The 21,276-nt window shown below is 35.0% G+C and overlaps 1 protein-coding gene across 5 annotated transcripts; it reads right to left on the minus strand.

The window, feature by feature from the left end:
- Window positions 1–1,201: 1,201 nt before the first annotated feature.
- On the minus strand, window positions 1,202–14,491 carry LOC106076156 (uncharacterized). 5 transcript variants are annotated; one of them, XM_056036300.1, is made up of 7 exons: window positions 14,400–14,491; window positions 10,918–11,124; window positions 10,484–10,512; window positions 9,103–9,287; window positions 5,149–5,239; window positions 4,043–4,133; window positions 1,202–1,540 (listed from the first exon to the last, which is right to left on the minus strand). In XM_056036300.1, exons 2-7 carry the CDS (start codon window positions 10,998–11,000, stop codon window positions 1,252–1,254), a joined length of 768 nt encoding a protein of 255 aa, XP_055892275.1. In that variant the 5' UTR covers window positions 11,001–11,124; window positions 14,400–14,491; the 3' UTR covers window positions 1,202–1,251. The 5 variants fall into 5 exon arrangements, with proteins under 5 accessions (XP_055892275.1, XP_055892273.1, XP_055892274.1 ...); XM_056036298.1 differs by having other exon boundaries at window positions 14,391–14,491; XM_056036299.1 differs by lacking the exon at window positions 14,400–14,491 and adding an exon at window positions 11,416–11,537 and having other exon boundaries at window positions 10,918–11,114.
- Between the last annotated feature and the right edge of the window lie 6,785 nt (window positions 14,492–21,276).

The raw sequence follows: 21,276 nt of genomic DNA on the forward strand, positions 1-21,276 counted from the left end.
GTGCCTTTATCTTCTAGAGGTGCCATGTTTCTCCCTCAAAAGTTACCATTTGCTGGCTTTTTCAGTGCACGGACCAAAGGTTTGGAACTTACTCCCCATTAATCTCAGACAGACAGCATGCTTCGCTACATTTAGACGTCAGAAGTGGCAATGAGTTACTGGTCTAAACTACTCACAGGTTGCGACATCGCAAGTCAGTGTTCATACCTTCTATAACGACGCTTTGTTGTACAAGAGCATCTCTGTTAGCGTTATCCTCAGTTCGCCTCCATAGTTATGAATATCATAAAAAATCTGTCTAAGCCATTTCCGCTAAGCCACATATATATTTAGCCTCTTCTCGATTTTTGCAGATGACTGTAATTCCCATGAATTTCCTGTTGAGCATTTTAGTCAAATCATTGCACGTAATGAAGCTGCCTAGGTATGTAAGCCTATCTAGCTGTTCAAGTTCTGTCTGACCAATTTTGACGAAACATCTGTTGCCCTACCTTACTCTCATAGCTTTGTTTTGTTCAAGTTTAATCAAACGCCAAAGTTGGGTGCCTCTGTATTTATATAGGCTCTGTGACATCGTGTATGCATTTACATTGAAAAAAAATATTTCATTCAATTAAAAACATACGAAAAATCATTAAAATTTTTCCCATTTTTCAAAAATAATACTAAATAAATAAAATGTAAAAAAACAACAAAAACTGTAACACTCTATAGGCCTAAGGCTTGTCATTTAGTTTGAAGATTAATGTAACAACATTTAATAAATAGCAGCAGAAAAAAAAAACCACAACATATTAAAGTGGGAAAAAAGATATCATACTGAATAGCAGTATGCCAGAATTCATTAGGTCTAAGGTATTTATTTTATTTATATAAAATTAAGTCATTAGAAAAAGCATCATTTAGACTTCATAGATCACACAAACTAAATTTCAAGCCAAGTTGGTATGGATAAAGGACATATCCTATTATGGAAGTTATTTAAGATGTTGCTAGGTATTTTACATGTGATGTTGGTGAGTGAGACTGGTTTGTACTTCCCTGGATCAGATTATCTCCCAATACTTAGAATATATTTAAATCAGACTTTTACAGTCTGCATGTAAAAATATGTTAATTTGGTACTATAGTAAAAGTGCACCAACTCACATAAAAGCATAACAACACAGAAAACTCACATAAAAGCATAACAACACAAAACTAGAGTTTATTCTCTTTATTTAACTTGAAAATTAGAAATGATATTAAATGTTACAAGGATGATAAAAAGTCAGACAATGAAACATTGTGTTTTTCAGTTTTTGCCTGGGAAAGATAATGTAATAGTTTCTTATGCTTTTGTTGTTTTACTAATTTATCTCTTGAAGAATCAGGCCTTGTATTGCTTCTGTTAGATCCAACTGAGGTATTACCACTATTGGTGGGCTTGTGGACAGGAACTTTGGATAGAGTATTCTCTGCAGGTTTCTTGGGCTGTACATTCTGTGTATTTGTCCTTGGGGCATTCTGTACAGCTGGGTCACTGGGAAGGTGAAGGCCACTAAAATGCGAGATAAAAATGTACCAGATTTAAAAAGGGGTTAAACCCTAATGGAGCAAAGTTTATGGATTTTTTTTTATTTACTTGATTCGTACAGGATACTAAAATAAAATTACTGATTAAAAAAAAATCATAGTTTGATGTTATTAAGGGTATCTCATGCTAAGAACATTATAATAATACTGAAGCCTATTTTACATTTCATTTTGTTTTTGAAGTTTACCATAAAAGTAACAAAAATTAGACAGCATCTATTAACTATCAAAATAAACCTATTCTGCCAATATTAATACTGTTTTTTACCTGTATTTAAAACTAAATAATGAACAGATGCACTAAAACAAACTGTTTTATTTGGGTAGTGTCACAAGTGTTTTTAGCTTGAATATAATATTACATATTGTTATGACCCTATTGGCGGCGCAAAAGGGTTAACTATAGGCTCAGCTGACACACACGTGAATCACTCAGGTCAGCGGGGCCATGGACAAGGGACAGTACTACGATTACACGCAAATATGACCAATGTTATGGTCATGTGATCGAAAGCCTGAGTGTACACAGTGTGTAGGAAAGCGGCAGTTCAAGACCGGAGAGCGTCGAGACCGGGACTGTTAGTCGGCCATGAAGTCGGTCCTGGTTGAGTCCTCAGGTGTTGATGTACAAGTCCAGAAAGAGAGACAGTAGAGTTTTGTACAGTGATGTACAGAGTGACATTTTAGTTGTTGATGTGTTTGATGCCAATTGTCTAGTATTGGCTGTTACCTACTTATTCACTCATTATTAAAGTGCCAGATTATTTAGAGCTCTTGTTGTCAGGTTCTTGATGTGTTGATGTAATGTGTTGTGTTTAGCAGTGTTTACAGAAAGCCTGATTAGGAGAGAGAGAAACGTAACAATATGAATCCTTCAATGTTCATAACAACTATTATCCCTTCTATCATTCTCAACTTAATTTTATTTACCCCTTCTAACATCCTCCTATACTCCCGTTTCCTACCTCCCTTGATAAAAACCTACTCTAATATATATATATACTTATCCTGCCCACAACTCTTCCTGTCAAAAGTCACCTTCATTTCAATGCAACATTAGTGAAAACTCAAAGACACAAAAGACAAAACAGGACAAAACCCTAGATGTGAAAGATGTGACCAATATATAAGACAGACTCTTTATCTTTTGACAGCAAAAAGAGTATTCTGTATTATTCTATATTATTTAATCAAATATGTTTGACCACAGTCACTATTTCCCATCTCTACCTACTTTGCCTGTCTACCACTCAGGCACGACATGGCCTAAATTGTGCTGATGCGCCTAAAATCAAAATCATCATCATCATCTGTCTGCCACTTAATCTCTTATCTCATAAATGTCTGTCAGTTGTTACGCTCATTTTGTGTGCGTCTAGAGTCAATCTTCTGAATACAGAATCACTTCCTCTGAGAGGCAAGAATATTTTATATCTCTCTTTGAACTTTCTAGTCATTCATTCATTTCACTTATTATTCAACAAGAAAGAGCAATGCCATTCCTATATTTCTATCTACTTCTTTGATAAAACTTAAGTCCAATGTTTGAACCATCAAGGTTCTTTATATGTATTTGTATTAATATTTTCACATATACTTTTATGTACATTTTTTTTTATTATTACTATTTACAAAAGCCATCAACATTTAGTACAGCTGACTCCAAATGCAAAAAAAAAAAAAAAAAAAAACACTTTAAAAATCACATTATGTTAATTGCCCACACAAACTGAATAACAGATTTTTGAACACTGGAGTTATAAGCTATCCTGACAAGATCAACATCTAATCTTTTGACTCAGGACCTGACACAACAGAATGAGACAACATATGTACCGGAAGCTCAAAATTGGAACCAGTGAAATCTGCCCATGTGGAGTGTCACCAGAGAATGCTGACCATGTCCTACAAAACTGCTCTCTTTACCTAGAGGCCCGTACAAGACACTGGCCCCAAAATACCCCAACAGAAAGAAAACTATATGGAGAGCTCCCTGAGTTGGAAACCACTGCGCAGTTGATCTCAAATATTGGTCTAGTCATCTGAACAGTCCAGCATAAAAATGAGAACGAGGAAGAAGAAGAACACTGGAGTAGTGGAGTATGAAAGGTACAGAAGAAAGTGTAAAATTGTAGGCAAGCACAGGCGTCGATGAAAGAGAGAATGAAATAAAAGAGCCCAATATAAACATGGCATGGAAGAGAGAGAGAATGATAGAGAGATCACAATAAGCAGGTAGATTGCCAGTCAGTCAACATAATAACAGCAGATCAACTTGTGCATATAATAATTCAAGTCATTTTGGTCAACAAGATTTGTCAGTTTACATAAATTCTCAACATGACTGATCAGTCAAGACAGTAGCATATAATATTGTTTTTCGCTACCAATTTATGGGTCAGCTTAATAAGTTTAATAAACTTCCAAATTAAGATGAGAACATACCATCTCAGGGTAAACAACTTACCAGTTGAGGTCAATTTTTTTCTCTTTCTTCTTTCCTTTCTTTCTTTTTTTTTTAACTTCGGGTACACCTAAACATTTTGTCACCAACATGGCTGTTTGGGAGATAAAATCAAAAGTTACAATTGTGAATATCAAAAAAGAAACAAATCTGCATTTGCCTAACTTGTAAAGGAAAACATTTAAAAAATAGACTTTGCAGTTGCAGGGCATTTTGCAAGACATTAGTCTTTAATATGAAAACATAACATGTTTATCTAAAGGATACTTCCTTTAGAATAAAACCTGGCTGGTTGCCATGACATGTAGTATGTATTCTGGACTGTTATGATAGTCCCGAGTTTGAACCCTGTTCACCCTCATTTCCTCCATTCTGCGGGAAGTTTGATCTAGAACTCTTCATATCCAAAGAACATCCAAACATATAAAAACAAAAAATGTCGCTGGCCATGGTATATATAAACAACAGCTTGGAACTCGATTTCAGAATGAGGCTAGAGTAATATAAAACTATTGACAGCATTTACTTGCTTTCACATTCACCGGGCAGTGACATAAACCTTGAGCCTTGTTTACAACAAAAAAATTGCACCTAGTACATTCTCATAGTGCTAAGATGGGAAAAAATTACTAATTACTTCATATCTGTATCTTAAAGTATCTACGACAGAAGAGTCTATGGAAATTCCGGTACTGTATAAGAGGACCCAAGCATGATGTCAAGGTTGATTTTATTTATTGACCCAAAGGGTTCAATTAACTCATAATACTAGTTTGAATTAAAAAATACTATTTTGTGATTTCAATTTGGTGATTCAAACTAATTATTATTTTTTTTGGATTTATTCAAGTTTTCAAATAGTGGAGATTTCTTTCATGTGCTCTATTTATTACAAAGTGTGGAGTGTTAGAGTAAGGACCAAGAATCTGCTAACAGTCATGCATGATTTATTTTAAAAGTTGATAAAAAAAAATGAAAACAAATTAAAAAATGTTTTTGTAAATTGAATTTGTTTAATAGATTAGACAAGAAGGGTTTAGCAGAAATAACCAAACAACAAAGGACAGCTTTTATCAAGAAAGATAGGCTATAAATAAGAAGAGTCTTACATTTCAGAAGTTCTTTTTTAAATTTCATCTTAGCTTCAGTTGTAGTCAATGGGAATTTGTTGATACTACCACAAGCATGGCATCTGACAGTCTAGTGGAACATAGGAAACATTCAATTTATGAGATTGTATACGCATAAACAGAACAGTTTTTAAGTCTTAGACATAACAAAATGTTGAAAACATCAAATCTACCATCAACCAGTAAAGTCTTAAAGGACTAAAATGTTAGTATTATTAGTTTGTTATTGTAGTCTAGGTCCACATTTTGAATTTAATAAACCATTTGATTTGATTTAATTGTCATTGTAAACTAGCTTTCACTTTAGATTTAGACTTAACTTAGGCATTGTAAACCTTAAACTAGATTTAGACTAGACTCCTTTAAAAACTAAAATCAAGAACAGTCATCATGAAATTGCTCTGGCTATTTATCCTAATAATCACCAAATGCACACTAGCTGAACACAGAACTAGATCTACCTTTGTCAACACTAAACTTAAAAAGGAAACAACAGTCATAATCAATCATCACACTTTAGAACAATGCAACTTCAAAAATAACCTAACATACACATCTATAACATTAAAGAAGATTACCCATCACAAATGGAAGTTCTCAATCAGACACAGCAGAAATAAATACCTATCACTGTTAATATTAATGGCAGGAGATGTAGAGTCAAATCCAGGGCCTAGATCTAAAGATAGATGCAACATCTGCAAAAAAATATGCACCCTGAAACAGAAAGCCATTCAATGTGACACCTGCGATGAATGGTACCATGCATCATGTCTCCATATGAATACACCTGTGTATTATGCCTTAGGCAACAAAGACGCATCATGGCACTGTGTACCGTGTGGGTTACCTCAGTTTACATCAGGACTGTTTGATTCCTTTGATGCGGACACTTCTAACCCATACAACATCCTAAACACCATCCCGAACCAAACTCACCAACCACTAGCCAGATCCACTCCTGTTAAACCTAAATCTACTAAAATTAATACAACAGCCTCACTAAACAAACCTACTAAAGAAGTAATACCAAAATACCTTAAAACCTTAGTTATAAATTTTCAAAGCATTAGGAACAAAACAGCAGACTTAGAAATTTTATTAGAATGTGAGAAACCAGACATAATTGCAGGAACAGAAACTTGGCTGCATCCTGAAATTTATAATGCAGAAATTTTCAATAGTAATTATGAAATTTTTAGAAAAGATAGGGCTGATAATCATGGAGGAGTTCTTTTAGCAATAAAAAACACTCTTATAGCAGAAGAAATTACCTTACCTAACTCAAAAAATGTAGAATCAACATTTTGTAAAATTAATACCACCTCAACATCCCTAATAATAGGCAGCATTTACAGACCACCAAATTCTAGTTTAGAATACATGCAGGAACTATGTAATCAGATTACTACACTTAAAGAGACAAATAAAAATGCAGTTTTTTGGATTATGGGTGATTTCAACCTACCTGATATAAATTGGAAAACACTAACCATAGATAAACACCAAAACCTTAAGGACATAAATGAGCTTTTCATAGAAACTTTACACAACCTAAGTTTAGATCAAATCATTAAAAAGCCAACTAGATTAAACAACACATTAGATCTCTTCTTAACCAACAGACCTGGATTAGTAGTTGATTATGAAATTATCCCTGGTCTATCAGACCATGAGATCATAAAAATACACAGTCAGATAAAAGCAGTAGCCAATACAAAACCCAAAAGAAAAATCTTACTCTGGAATAAATGTAACCTAACACAACTACACCAAGCTGCACTAAACTTTCAACAAACATTCTTATTAGAAAAAGACATTAACCAACCAGTCGATGACCTCTGGAATTTCATTAAAAACCATCTTAAAAGCATAATAGAAAATCATATACCAACTAAATACACATCAAACAAAATAAATAAATGCTGGTTTAATAATAGACTAAAGAAGCTTTGTAAACAGAAGGAAAACCTCTATAGAAAATTTAAAGAAACTAATGCTGAAAGAGTTTACAAAAAGTATATAAAAATTAAACACTTAACCCAAAAAGTAAGCAGACAGCTGCAGAGTGAATACATAAACAATGTAATATCTAAAGATAACAACAAAAACCTATGGTCATACATTAAGTCTAAGAAAATGGAAACAACAGGCGTAGCGCCATTAAAAGATGAACATAACATAATACATAATGATAATGAAACTAAAGCAAACATTCTAAACAAATACTTTGCATCAGCATTCTCAGCCCCAGGAGACAAAGACATATTACTGAATTTGAACCAAGTAGACAACATAGAAGATATAGTAGTACAAGAAAATGGAATTCAAAAACTATTAGCCAACACCAAACCAAATAAAGCTTCTGGACCTGATGGTATTCCAGCTAGATTACTCAAAGAACTAAGTAATGAGCTAGCCCCAGTGTTCAAAATACTCTTTCAGGCTTCACTTAACCAGGGCAGAGTACCAAAGGACTGGAAAGAAGCTAATGTCACCCCCCTATTTAAAAAAGGAGAAAAATCTGACCCAGGGAACTACAGACCAGTATCACTTACCAGCATCACATGTAAAATCCTAGAACACATAATATGTAGCAACATCATAAACCACTTAGACAAACATAATGTCCTCACACCATACCAACATGGCTTTAGGAAATATAGATCATGTGAAACACAACTAATAGGACTAATTGATGATTTTTCAAAAGGTTTAGATAATAGTGAACAAATAGATGCTATCTTACTAGATTTTTCTAAGGCTTTTGACAAAGTTCACCACCATAGTTTGCTTAAAAAATTAAAATATTTCGGCATTAATGGTCCACTGCATCAGTGGATTAAAGACTTTCTGATAGGGAGAGAACAAACTGTAATAATAAATGGCTCTAAATCAACACCGATAACAGTAAACTCAGGTGTACCTCAAGGTACAGTCTTGGGTCCACTACTATTTTTAATTTACATAAATGATTTACCAAATTGCATTAGTTCAGGAACAAAAGTCAGATTATTTGCAGACGATTGCATAATATATAGAACAATAAAAACAACACAAGACACAGATATTTTACAAAGAGAATTAGATGAATTACAGAAATGGGAATCAAATTGGAGCATGTCTTTCCACCCAGAAAAATGTCAGTTGTTAAGAGTAACAAAAAAACTAAAACAAATTAATTCCACTTATCTTATTCATGGCAAACCAGTATCACAGACTAAAAACGCAAAATACCTAGGTGTTATAATAAATGAAAAACTATCATGGAATCCACATATTGATGAAACTACAAAAAAATCAAACAAAGCATTAGGATTTATTAAAAGAAATTTCTATAAATCAAATAAGAACATAAAACTAAAATGTTACTTAACCTTGGTTAGGCCAATAATAGAATATGCATCCTCCGTTTGGGACCCCTCAACTCAAGAAAACATTAAGAAACTGGAACAGACACAAAATAGAGCAGTGAGATTCATAACAAACGAATATTCACATTTGACTAGAGTAACACCTTTAGTAAAATCACTAAATTTAGAAAGCCTTCAGGACAGAAGGCTCAAAAGTAAAGTAGCAATCATACATAAAACACTGAACCATAATCTTCAAATACAAAAACAAAATTTAATAAAATACTCTGAAAGACACAAAGATAAAGGCACATTCCTCGTCCCATATGCTAGGACAAATTTGTACAAATACTCCTTCTTCCCTAGTGCTATTAGAGCATGGAATGGGTTGCCTGAGCTAGCCAGGAAAACCAGTGACTTGGCAGAATTTAAGTCATTGGTTAATATGCATGACTAAATGCATGACGCGTAGGACGTAATCATCTTCTTTTTTGAAGTAACGTCTGTATTATATAAGAAGATAAGAAGATTTTTACAGGTACTAAAGAAATAATTAAATTTATATTTTGCTAGTTCCTACCAAATAATTTGGACTGTTCAGGTATCGCGTCACCAATGTAATCTGTTTTTTCTTTAAATATTTAGTTTCCATCTGAATTAGCAACTTATTCATTTTTTTAGTTGGTCTGTGTCCTGACTGTAGTCTTGTGTGATGAAGGATTAAATCTGAGTAACAAATCTGGCAGTTGAAGAGCTGAGATTGCACTGTAAAACAATTTTTTTTTAACATACTGTCTTACAATTGGAACAATAAAGTCATGTATGGATTGGACTGACATTTGTCAGAGGTTTCAAGTGAAGCTTTTTATATTGTTTTAAGCTTAAAATAAAAGTAATTACCACCAATGTGTTTACATTGAGTTAGAGAAGAAAAGTAGATATTTTGTAATCAGTTGTTTTTAGAAATGGAAAAGTGGTTTGAGTGCTGGGACAAGTCCCAAAAAGCCAGTGGAGTCTGGGAGCAAATGAGGCACCTTGACAGCACTTCCCCGTGTTGGAGGCTGTCCAGGCCTGAGCAAGCTATTATAGCACAGTGCAGGACAGGCCACTGTCCTGTTGGCTCATATTTCTCACAGCTATGGCCAAATTTCAATTCATGGTGCCCCACTGCGGGGAAAAAGAGGAAACCGTGCCTCAAATTCTGTTTGACTGCCCCAGACTTGCTGATCTCCGTCTCGACAGGTCTGGGAAACCGAAAATTCTCGACCTTTATGGTGACATGTATGTACTATGCAAGACAGCAGGGTTTCTGTCCAGGGCTTTTACAAGAGAGGATTTAAGCCTCTCAAACCCTCACTCAAATGGAGTTTAATAATGATGATGATTAGTACTTTCTTAAATTTGAAGGGGATTAGTAAACAGTATTTAAATCATGACTCTCACAATTGACATCAGCGATACAGTGCATGGATTCAAACATGATAACACAGTCTCGACCATTCTTAGTCAAATTTTTTTTTTTTTTTTTTGTTAGGTCCTAAGTTTTGAAATTCCTCTCTCATTATGCCATTGTATCATTTTGATCTACAAGAACTCTCATGTGTAGAACTGTTTTGAAAGCTAGCCTCCTATTCTCTTTAGAATATATTGTTTTCATGAGAGAAAAAAAAAAGGAAATGCACCATTTTCAATCTCTCTCTTGGAAATGTTACCAGTTCAAAACAGTTAATGTCTATACATGAAATAACCAATTCGGACAAGTATTCAGCCCACAGTGCTACAAATAAGATCACCCATATAATGATGTCCTGGAATAGGAAGATAAAAATAAAAACAAAACTCCATCTCATAAATGGCTATTCTTTTAATGCATAGGAATTAACATATAGGTATTTTTACTTCTGTGTCTAATATTTTATTAGCATTTTTATAAATACTTTAATGATTAAATTGATACTTACATTTATTATCATAACTCTCTACAACTTTTCTGTAAAAAAAAAAAGATATTTAATAGGCTAAATGTTATTTATAGAAGAGCTTTAACTGAATAATAAGACTTACAAAAGCTTTCTAGATTGGTGTTATTCATAATGAATGGAATGTTAATAGAAATATTATTAATTATAATTGTAAAATTAATTTAATATTAGACATAATTTGCAAGTTGTATTTGAACACCAGTCTTTAAGTCTTTACTATCTACAGCTAATTTCTCCAATTTGCCATAGCCTCCAAGTCTGAAAGTCACATTAAGAATAAATGACAACTCTGTTACCTGTCATAATATTTTGATGCTATATAACTATATATATATAGAATGACAATCATGTTACTATTACCCATTATGAGATTTCAATTACCCATCATAAGTAGCAATATTGTATCATATTACCTGTAATAGGATTTCAATGCTGCATTTCCTTCAAACATAAGTAAGTGGTGTGGAATAAGTTTTCTGGAAACTTCTAGATCCATTTTACTTCAAAACTGGATGAATTTTGTAGGCTAGCACTCTTGGCCTAGTATTCAACCCTCTATAATCAGTGGCTTATTTGGCTAATTTGTACTGTACAATAAGCAGCCACAGTCCTATAGGTACCTGGTAAGTACATACAGTTAGATGTTTATTAATATTACATTCTATATATATAAAATTCAAAACCCCACAGTTTGAGAAATGCTGATTTCTTATCATTCTTTTGTTTAATTTTTAAATTGTTCAATTTGTTGTATTCTTTCCCTTCCACACAATGTTCTTAAATGTTAGCAGTGGAAATGTAGTAGTTTGGAAATGCCTGAATAGCTATCAATAATATCTGTTTTTTACATAAGAAAAATAAAATTAGTGTACACTAAAACATGTAAAATTGAATGAATCACTTCTTTTTACCTATATCATTGCTTATTAACATAAAATATAATAAAGATCTGTATTCTTGGGAGTTCTATTGGTCAGTCGATGTCGAAGCTAAAATCTGTAAATCTAGGCATTTTCTAGGTATCTAAAATATTCTTTCAAATAAATATAATTAAATAGATCTAAATCTTAAATTTAAAGATTCTTTTTCTAATCTACACTATTGTTTTATAACTAGATAGATCTAGATCAATTTAGAAGCTTATTGTGTTGAAAACTTGACAACCAGGAGCATTTGTCTTTTTATAGACTATTTTAAGAAAATTAGAAAAAAATGTATTTTTTTTTTCATAATTTACAAAAATGCTATTTTATAATTTTAATTTCATTTTGATTTGCCACTTATAAATTAAAATTCCTCCTTTAAAACTGTACAATTTGATATATACTTTTGTATATGTATTCAAAATAGTTTTAATAAAATTATAAAAATACATTCAAATTCAGACGTTACTAGTTACTTCATCATAACATACTTCATGACATGTCTCTAGCCCTAGCAGACTCTAGCTCAGTGTTTCTCAAACTGTGTGCCGCGGCACACTAGTATGCCGCCGTAGATTTTTAGGTGTGCCGCGGAAGTTTTCAGAAAACCACGCGTGTAGCGTTACACAGGTCTGCCTATTATTAAATGTTTAGTTTACGTTGCGATGACATCCACACTTGCAACGACCAGTAATAGTAGTGGATCGCTCCATAGTGACGGAAAGGGCTGTTATTTATTCAGGTTATGGAATTTTCCACTATATATATATATATTATTATAACGACTCAAATGTAGGCCGCCTTAGCAGACGCACAGCAGTTCTTGAATTGGTAACGATAATAATAAGCGATGAGTTTCATGTAAATTGTTTAGGTGTATGCTAATAATAACAAATTATCAATAAGCATTATTCATTGTTATCCATGGAGAAAGAATGAAACTGCGATAGCGTTAAATGAAAAGCAAGGAACCAAACGAAGGTACAAAGAAGATTACATCGGATATGGTTTCATATCTTCTGGACCTGAAGATTCTCAATTGCCATTCTGTCTGATCTGCAATTCAGCTCTGAGGCGCTTGTTCCAAGCAAATTGAAGAGACACTTGGAAACAAAACATACATCGGTAAAAGCGCAACCGAAGGAATACTTTGAAAACATCAGGGCTCAACAAAATAAACAACTAAGAAACTTACGAAATACCTAAAGCTGCCAGAAAAGGGTTTGATTGCAAGTTATAAGGTTGCTCAGTTATTAGCAAAACGCAAGAAAGCACATACAGAGGCTGAATCAGTCATTGCACCATCTTTAGCAATAGTTGCTGAAACTATCCTTGGACCCGATGCCGCCGAAAAAGTTAAAAAAAAGTTCCTTTGTCAAATGATACTATCTCGCGCAGAATTGAAGACTTATCGTCAGATTTACAAGATCAAATCTGCGAACACTTCGACGTGACTGACGATGAAGTGTCTCTGCTGTGGTCTCTTCAAGTTGATGAATCCACTGACGTTAGCGGCAAAGCCCAGCTGCTAGCTTTTATTCGGTTCTAAGAGGATGAAAAATGTGTCAACGAATTCTTATTTTGCAAAGATTTACCAACTACTAGCAAAGGCGAAGATATTTTCAAAGTAGTGAACGAAAACAATTCAAACTACAGTGGAAAAAGTGTGTCAGCGTTTGCACCGATGGCTGCCTCCATGCAGGGAAATAGGGATTCATTACTCTTGTGCGTCAAGAAAATCCAAATGTATTAGTTGTTCACTGCATGATCCACAGAGAAGCTCTTGCCTTCAAATCTTTGCCGAAAGATTTGATGTCTGTTCTGGATCAAGTGATTGAAGTTGTAAACTTCATCAAATCTCGACCGATGGATCCCGACTTTTCTCAGAGCTTGGTGAAGCAATGGATTCAGACTACAAATGTCTCCTGTATCACACCAACGTTCCTTGGCTCTCCAGGGTAAAAAGTGTTAAAGCGTGTCGACCAACTCAAGGCTGAGCTGATTTCATTCTTGGAGGCTGAAAACAAAAAAGACTTTGGATTTTTATTCAGGACGAGATCTGGTGGGTTAAGGTGACATTTCTCTTTGATTTATTTGACAAATTAAATTCATTGAATTTAAGTCTTCAAGGACCATCGGAAACCATAATCACTCCTCAAAACTGAGATCATTTAGTGAAAAATTGTCTTAGTGGCAAAGTAAGATCTCGAAAGGAGTCTTCGACTGCTTTCCTACTTACAATGAATGTGCTTCAAATAAAGAAATCACCCCCGAAATTCTGGACACTTTGACACACTTGCAGTCAGCATTGCAGCATTACTTTCCAACAGTTGGAAGTAATGAGTATAAATGGGTCAGCTATCCATTTGGAAACAATGAAGCTACAAATCTGACAACTGAAGAAGCAGAGCAGTTCAATGATTTAAAAAACGATGCAGTTCTTAAGTCAAGTTTTGCCGAGAAAAGCCTGGATGTGTTTTGGATTTCAATCAACAAGTTATATCCTGCAATCAGTTTAAAAGCATTCAAAGTAATTCTACCATTTGCATCTTCATGGTTTTGTGAGTTTTGTGAGTTTGGATTTTCAGCACTAATTGAAATCAAGTCTATGAAAAGAGAGAGACTTCTTACAATAGACGACGTAAATGCGAGCTTGTTTGTCGGCTCTGGAGCCTCGATTAGATCGCATTTGCTCTCAAAAACAGGTACACCCTTCACATTAAATGTAATACTTAAAAACAGGTAAAATCTTTTTTTATTTTTTATTATAAAACAACTGTTGCTCTTCGTGTTGTGCCGCGAAATTTTTGAAGTTTTTTTACTGTGCCGCCAGACAAAAAAGTTTGAGAAACACTGCTCTAGCTAGATATCTAGTTCAATCTTGTCACTAGGGACTAGGGAAGGAGTATTTAGAACAATATCAGATGCAAACAGAACAGAATTAAATTAACTATCACTATAACTTCTAAGACATGATGGTATATAGAGAGAAATCTAAAATGATCTTGATGTATAAAAATATGCTGTCAATCTACTGCTAGATCTAGAATCTAGATCTATCTGTTTTGAAAGTACCAAATGCTCTCTAGTTTTTGGAGAATAAGAAGCAATTACAAACCTATATAACTGTAGTGAATCTATACCATACCCTAACCTATATTAATTTATTTTTGTTTTGGCTCTAAACTGCATAATATCTAAAACCATAAATTACATACAAACGTTCCATCAAAGAAGATAATAACGTCTTATGCGTATCAATGTGTTAATCTAGCCGTCCATGTTAATTAGAGACTTAAACTCTGCTAGGTCATTACTATTAGATCTATATCTCATCAAAAGTTAAATCTGTAATATCTGAAAATTTCAAAAACTGAGAAGTTTGTTTAAGTTATTTAAAATTAAAGTTTATTCATTAAAAATATAAAAGCCTACAACGGTTCAGTATTGTAGGTCTACTAGCTGTTTGTAGCGACTGACCAACAACAAGGAGAGGAGGCGGTGAAAAAATATTTTATTTTCAATGTAGTCATGCATGTAGATCTATAGTTATTAATTTATTTTAAAAATTAAACTATATTAAGCTAGAGGCGTCGTTTCATCTTCAATTTGGACCTTGTCAAATGTAGACCATTTTTTACGCGTATGCAACTAGGCTAATGTGGTTTAAAACTTTTGAAGAAAACATTTTAAAACGTCTTTACTATTGTGATTCTTCTGAATTTTTTTTTCTTAAAATGGTAGAATGTCTTCCAACTAATGCACTTCATAATAGTTACGACTTAAGTGTGAAAAAAAGGTCAGCGACAGAGACTTCTAACTTAACACGAAGATGATCTTAAAAAAGACCACGACCGTTACAGATTCTCGACATACCTAGAATGTCCCTCACATAGCCTAATACAATTGACCAGGGCTGCCTCTCTACACTGTTAGCCTACTTTTTTTTTTTACTAGAATGAATAGTGCGTTCTGAAAGAAAACATATCAATATTGACCTTTTTAAAAATATGTTCTCTTCTTAATACAAGAAAAAAGACGTTGTAGACGCCAGGAGAAATAACTTATTTCCAAAGCTGAAAACTCTCGGAATCATTCCCCTTGCCGACTTGTGCGGAAATCTGTCGCCGCTGGAACGGAAATTTTGTAGATAGGGGGTCTTTAGCCGGAAATGTTTGAGAAACACTGCCTTACTGTGTTTTATTTCAAGTCATTGTATTTTGTATTAAACTCAAGAAAAACATTCAGCGCTGAGCTGCTTCATTTTGTCTTAGTGGTGTGTTGGGTAAATTTGTAGGCACCTCTGAATCCGCGTATATCAAATGATTGCGAAGACAATGTAAATCTCTCCTAAGTATACAATCGTGATCAAAATGATCAAAGTTTCAACGTAAATGGCTTATAGGCCTACACCTCATTTAGAAATACATAAACATTTTCCGAAGCTTCGCCCAATCACTGACTGATAGCCTAAGCCTAAAACTGGAGAAGGAATTTGTGACTTCGTAAAAGAAAAAAAAAAAGCAAAGTTAACTTGGAAAACATCTAAGAGAGCATGAGGGATAGGCCTACGACAACGGCGCGAAAAAAAGAAATGTCTATCAAAATTATGGATTTAAATCAAAGGGAGCTTTTGGTATTGTGTCCAGCTCAGTCTTAATGAATTTCTTTTCTAGAAAAAAATTAAGGGGGGGGGGGCAGTCTTTTTAATTTCGCACACAGGCGGCCCAGCAAGCATATATACGCTTCAATGAGTATGACACATCTCACATTTATACATTGACATTAAAGAGTTCACGTAGAAGCATATAGTCATTGAATCTTGTCAATTTCTTCAACTGATCCCTTGGTCGCAGAGAATGATGAGTAGTTCTTTGATTGTCGCTTCCAAATTATTTTTTTTTCTGTCATGGCGAAAAACAATAGGCTACTTTATTATCGAGTGGACCTTTGCGCACTATATAAACAGTCACAGAATAGACAGACAATTTTGTGTTGCGAATAGCCTAAGTAGAAAAGCCTATATGAGTAATGATCGGCGTTTAGTGATTAGGCCCTATATAAGTAATGACACAGATCTAAATCTATTTAAGTTAATTATAGAGTTTTGCATATTTTATTGATGGTCTTCGCTGTGTGTGTTTTTAGCCTACGCAAATCGCCGCAGTCCAGCGCTAGACGAGCGGTCAACCGTGACCAGTGACAGTACACGCCAGTTCGGCAAGGACCTGTGCTGTAAATATCACGCACGTAAGTCACGGCGAATGTAATCAAGGGAGTGGTCAAGCGACGTTCCATGCGTTTCTAGAAGGCCAGTAGAGACCCTATAAAAGAGCCAGTGTGTTAAGACTCAAGACTTCACTTCACATTACCTCGCAATGTGACCAAGACGAGGCGAGAACCAGCACGGTGTGTGAAGTCAGTGCGGAGCAGAGACTAGGCTTTTGTAAAGACAGTGTTAATGTTGTTGCCAATTACGATGTATTTGAAATTAAACTGACTGATACTTTTGAGCCCTGAGTTGTGAGGTTCTTTAAGTTCGTTGTGTCGTGTGGTGCAGTTTGAAGAGAGCCTGGATAGTAGGAGAGACGCTACAATATGTTTTTTAAACATTGTAACGATTCTCACTACCCAGGCTCTCTTCAAACTGCACGACACAACCATTCAAAGAACTTGACAACTCTGGGCTCCAAGGTAACGTAACAGTTTAATGTCTTAATAAATCACAACCAATATTGTACAGTTTGCAACAACGTAACACTGACTGTACAAAAACTTCGCCGGTACTCTGTAACGCTCCGCCTCTGGTTCTTGACTCTGACTTCGACTTATACTTGTGAAATTGCGAGGTAACGTGAAGTGACATGACTCTGACACCTTCACTCTTATATAGGGTTCCTATAGGCCTTCTACATTTGACGTGAATTGCCTGAGTACTATTCACAGCACTGATCCTTCCCGAACCGTCGTGGCTGACAGTCGCAACTCGTCTCTGGACTTGGTGATTTTACCATCACAAAAGAGATTCAGGACACCAATAAGAAAAGACAGACACAAAAACTCTTTCGTAACTCTTTTGTTCCCCTAATCATTAAATAGAAACTATCTGATATAAACTTTTCGCATGTAAATTATGAGTGAGTCTGGTGTGAATGTATGTTTTGTTTGGTGTAATGCTCAAATTGTAAGACATTAAATTTCCTTATGGATAATAAAGATTATTATTATTAAACACACACACAGTACTACCCCATCTGTGTCACCACTAAGCTTCTAACAAAATGATTTATTTCAATGCATTTATGTAATTAATTCTCTTTAGTAGATCTTGTGAAGAGTTGCTTGCGTGTCCCTCCTCTTTCCAAATATACAAAATTTGTTGTTTTTATTCATTTCTTTTTATACGATATCATAGATCTATATGCTCATTTTAGCACAACTAATTAATATCAAAAGTTATTTGACAACTACAAAAAAAAAAAAAGAAAGTTTCGCTTATAATAGTCCAATGTTATATTTGTTCAAAGGCAAAATGTCCTATTAAAAATGTTGAAAATGAAAAGGGCAACAACCAAAAATTTAATATTTTAAATTCTAAGCCTTCTAACATTATTTGTGTATGCTAGTGTGCGTCATTCATGTCAAACACGCTCATGGCGCTCTGATCCAATCACTTTAGTAGACATACGCTCATGGCGCTCTGGTCCAATCACTTTAGTAGGCTAGACACATGCTCATGGCGCTCTGGTCCAATCACTTTAGTAGGCTAGACACACGCTCATGGCGTTCTGGTCCAATGACTTTAGTAGACATACGCTCATGGCGCTCTGGTCCAATCACTTTAGTAGACATAGGGGATGGTTAGATGTAATAAGGCTTTCGTCCTGACTTTGAACGTTAATCTTGTATATTTATAATTATTCTTAGAATCACGATCTAATGGACTGGTTTTGTTGTGTTTTGAGATAATTTTTAATTCGAGGAAATATGCAGCAAGAAGCTTGAAGTCTAGGCTATTTCACTCTTTAAAAATTTAGTTTTGAGAACCTAAATTGCGATACAGCTCATCTTCGTTTACTATGTGGTTTCTATTTTTTCCCTCGAAAACCTTAGTACGGGTATATCTACATAGTCACGTGCTGTCAACAAAAAACTCGTGACAAACCAAAAAGGATCTTAAAAGTCTATACGTGGAGGAGGTTTAAGTTAGGCTACTAATCATGTAGGCATACATCATTATCATTCTTATATTTGTCACAAGGGCTACTCAGTTTTTCTGGAATCTTGGTAAATTTCAAAACAATGACAATCAGGCCCGAATGTGTTCTTGTAAAATGTTTTGTTTGTTTGTAAAATGTTTTACATGTTTCGGATGTTCCTTCAGAGTTGAAGATAGTTTACTTCCTAGTCCAAACCTCCCGCAGGACGACGGGGGATAGGAGCGGGCAGGGTTTGAACCCTCGACCGTCGATAAATCCGAACGACAGTCCAGCGCGCAAACCGCACGACCAGGCAGCCATCCATTCTATCTTGATTCAAGTAAAATGGATTACGAAAAGATCTATACTAGGACTATATCCCGCCCTCCCTCTAATTTTTCAAAGCATGTAAGTCAGCTAAGATATTCAATCTCTCATTCACAATATCCACTACATCGCGTATCCCCCCCTCACCTCCTTAATATATAAATAGATAGGGCTGCCTCATATCAGCTTACACACATTTTTCCATTGTCTCAGCTTGACACAATCAGTGCATTGGCTTCTCTCCTTGTAAATTTTTTTAAAACAACGTCTATATCAGTTTTCCCACTCTTGTGCATATACCGGTAATACATAGCCAATAAGCCCTAAGATGCATTTGGCTCATTCTGCCTAGAAAGACAATGAACGCGCCCAGATGAATCACTGTTTTTTTTTTTCCCCTTGAGTCTTAGCAGAACGTTATGTAAGTTGAACTAAATATTTTCGTTAATTAATGTTTTTGTTTTAAAACTTCCGATACAAGTTTACAAATGTATTCTCAACTGAATATTTTTATCTTGACAATCATATCAATATAGGCCTACATTTTCGCTCTTAATATCTAAGATGTTTTGTTTTATAAGTTTCGACAGTTCGGAATGCATATAGCACGACCAGGCATCCATTCAAATTATAGGCCTAATTTAATTTTAAATCAATTAGTGCACATTTTTAGCAAGCATGGCTGCCTGGTCGTGCGGTTTGCGCGCTGAACTGTCGTTCAGATTTATCGATGGTCCAGGGTTCAAACCCTGCCCGCTCCCATCCCCCGTCGTCCTGCGGGAGGTTTGGACTAGGAAGTAAACTATCTTCAACTCTGAAGGAACATCCGAAACATGTCAAACATTTTGGGCAATTACATTTCCCCATAGACATAAAATACAAACGCAGAACCAAAAGAACTAGATAATCCAGTTTGGGGAGGGGGGGATAGTAGGATTTCGAATCTTATAAATTTTAGATTCAACTCTTGCTGCACTCATCGTTAGTTCATTGACATATAACGTTTTGTTTCGGCGTTTTTATTGCAAATTTTAGACATTTGAATAAAACAAAATATAGTCGCCCCCTCCCCTTTTTGTGTCATCATCATCATCATCACTCCTTTGAGTTCCTCATGGAACATAGGGCCTCGACAAAAACACGCCACTCTCCACGGTCTCTTGCTAGCTTTTTGATGGTGTCCCAGCTCTTCCCGGTCTTCTCTGCTTCTTCAAGTACACTGCGTCGCCATGTTCTTTTTGGTCTTCCTCTGCGTCTTGTTCCCTGGGGGTTCCACTCTAAGGCCTGCCTAGTTCTGTTGCTGGTATCTTTTCTAAGGGTGTGACCAATCCATCTCCACTTCCTCTCTAAGATCTGCACTTCTATAAGTTTCTGTCCACTCATCTCCCACAGTTTGGTGTTTTCTACTTTGTCATACCAGTGTATTTTGTGTGTGTGTGTTTAAAAACCTGAGTTGGGAGGTTAACAGAGGCTGTCGAAAAGTGAGGTTAAATGATATTCAGTGTGTGTGTGCGTGTGTCTTAGTTTTGTAAGACACACTCAAGTAAGTAATATGTAGATAAGGTTTCGTGCAATGGAGGGTTGGAAATACTTAGTTCAGTTAGGCTACATATATAGAGAGAGCCTACCCCGGTATAAAAAAAAAAGTCAAGGGAAGATAAGTATTAGTTTCGACAGAATGCAATGTAATAATATGCCTCAAACAGTCCGTAGGCCCTATAAACACACATAATTATGTTTGCAAAATCGTCACACTTGTACATATTCTCAATCTTCTATTGCTTATTTTCAGACCTTCGTATATATCTATGTCCATGGCATTTGTCCCAAAATATCGTTTCAATCATGGCCACTCGGTCCTCCTTTGATTTTGCTGTGAATTAACGTAGGCTAACTCGTTTTACACAATCTCGAGTAAAACTGCTGACAATTAGGCCTACAGATCTGCTGGTTTCCACTTCGAGAGGATGGGAAGTAGGCAAGAAATTTATAGAAATCACTCTAAGCTCTTATCGGTATAAATAATATCTAATTGTCAGCAATTAACTCTTATCTATCGTCAATATTATGGTTACCTCTCCTTGTGTATTCTACACTGTTGCCTTCATGTTACTTATGATAGGCTATAAAGTCAAGAGTAGGACTACCGTATAACAATAAATGAACAAGGTGGAAGACGCTTCCTTGTTATGTTTAACATGCATAGTTAAACATTAAATTGGATTTAACGGTTGAGTTGAAGACAATAATTAACGACCGAATTTCTGAGGTTATGGTCTAATATAAGAAGGAAACTAAATTGAAACCTGAAAGGAAAAAAACT

Source organism: Biomphalaria glabrata, chromosome 7, assembly GCF_947242115.1.
Source record: "Biomphalaria glabrata chromosome 7, xgBioGlab47.1, whole genome shotgun sequence".
In the NCBI taxonomy this organism is placed as follows: Eukaryota; Metazoa; Mollusca; class Gastropoda; family Planorbidae; genus Biomphalaria; species Biomphalaria glabrata.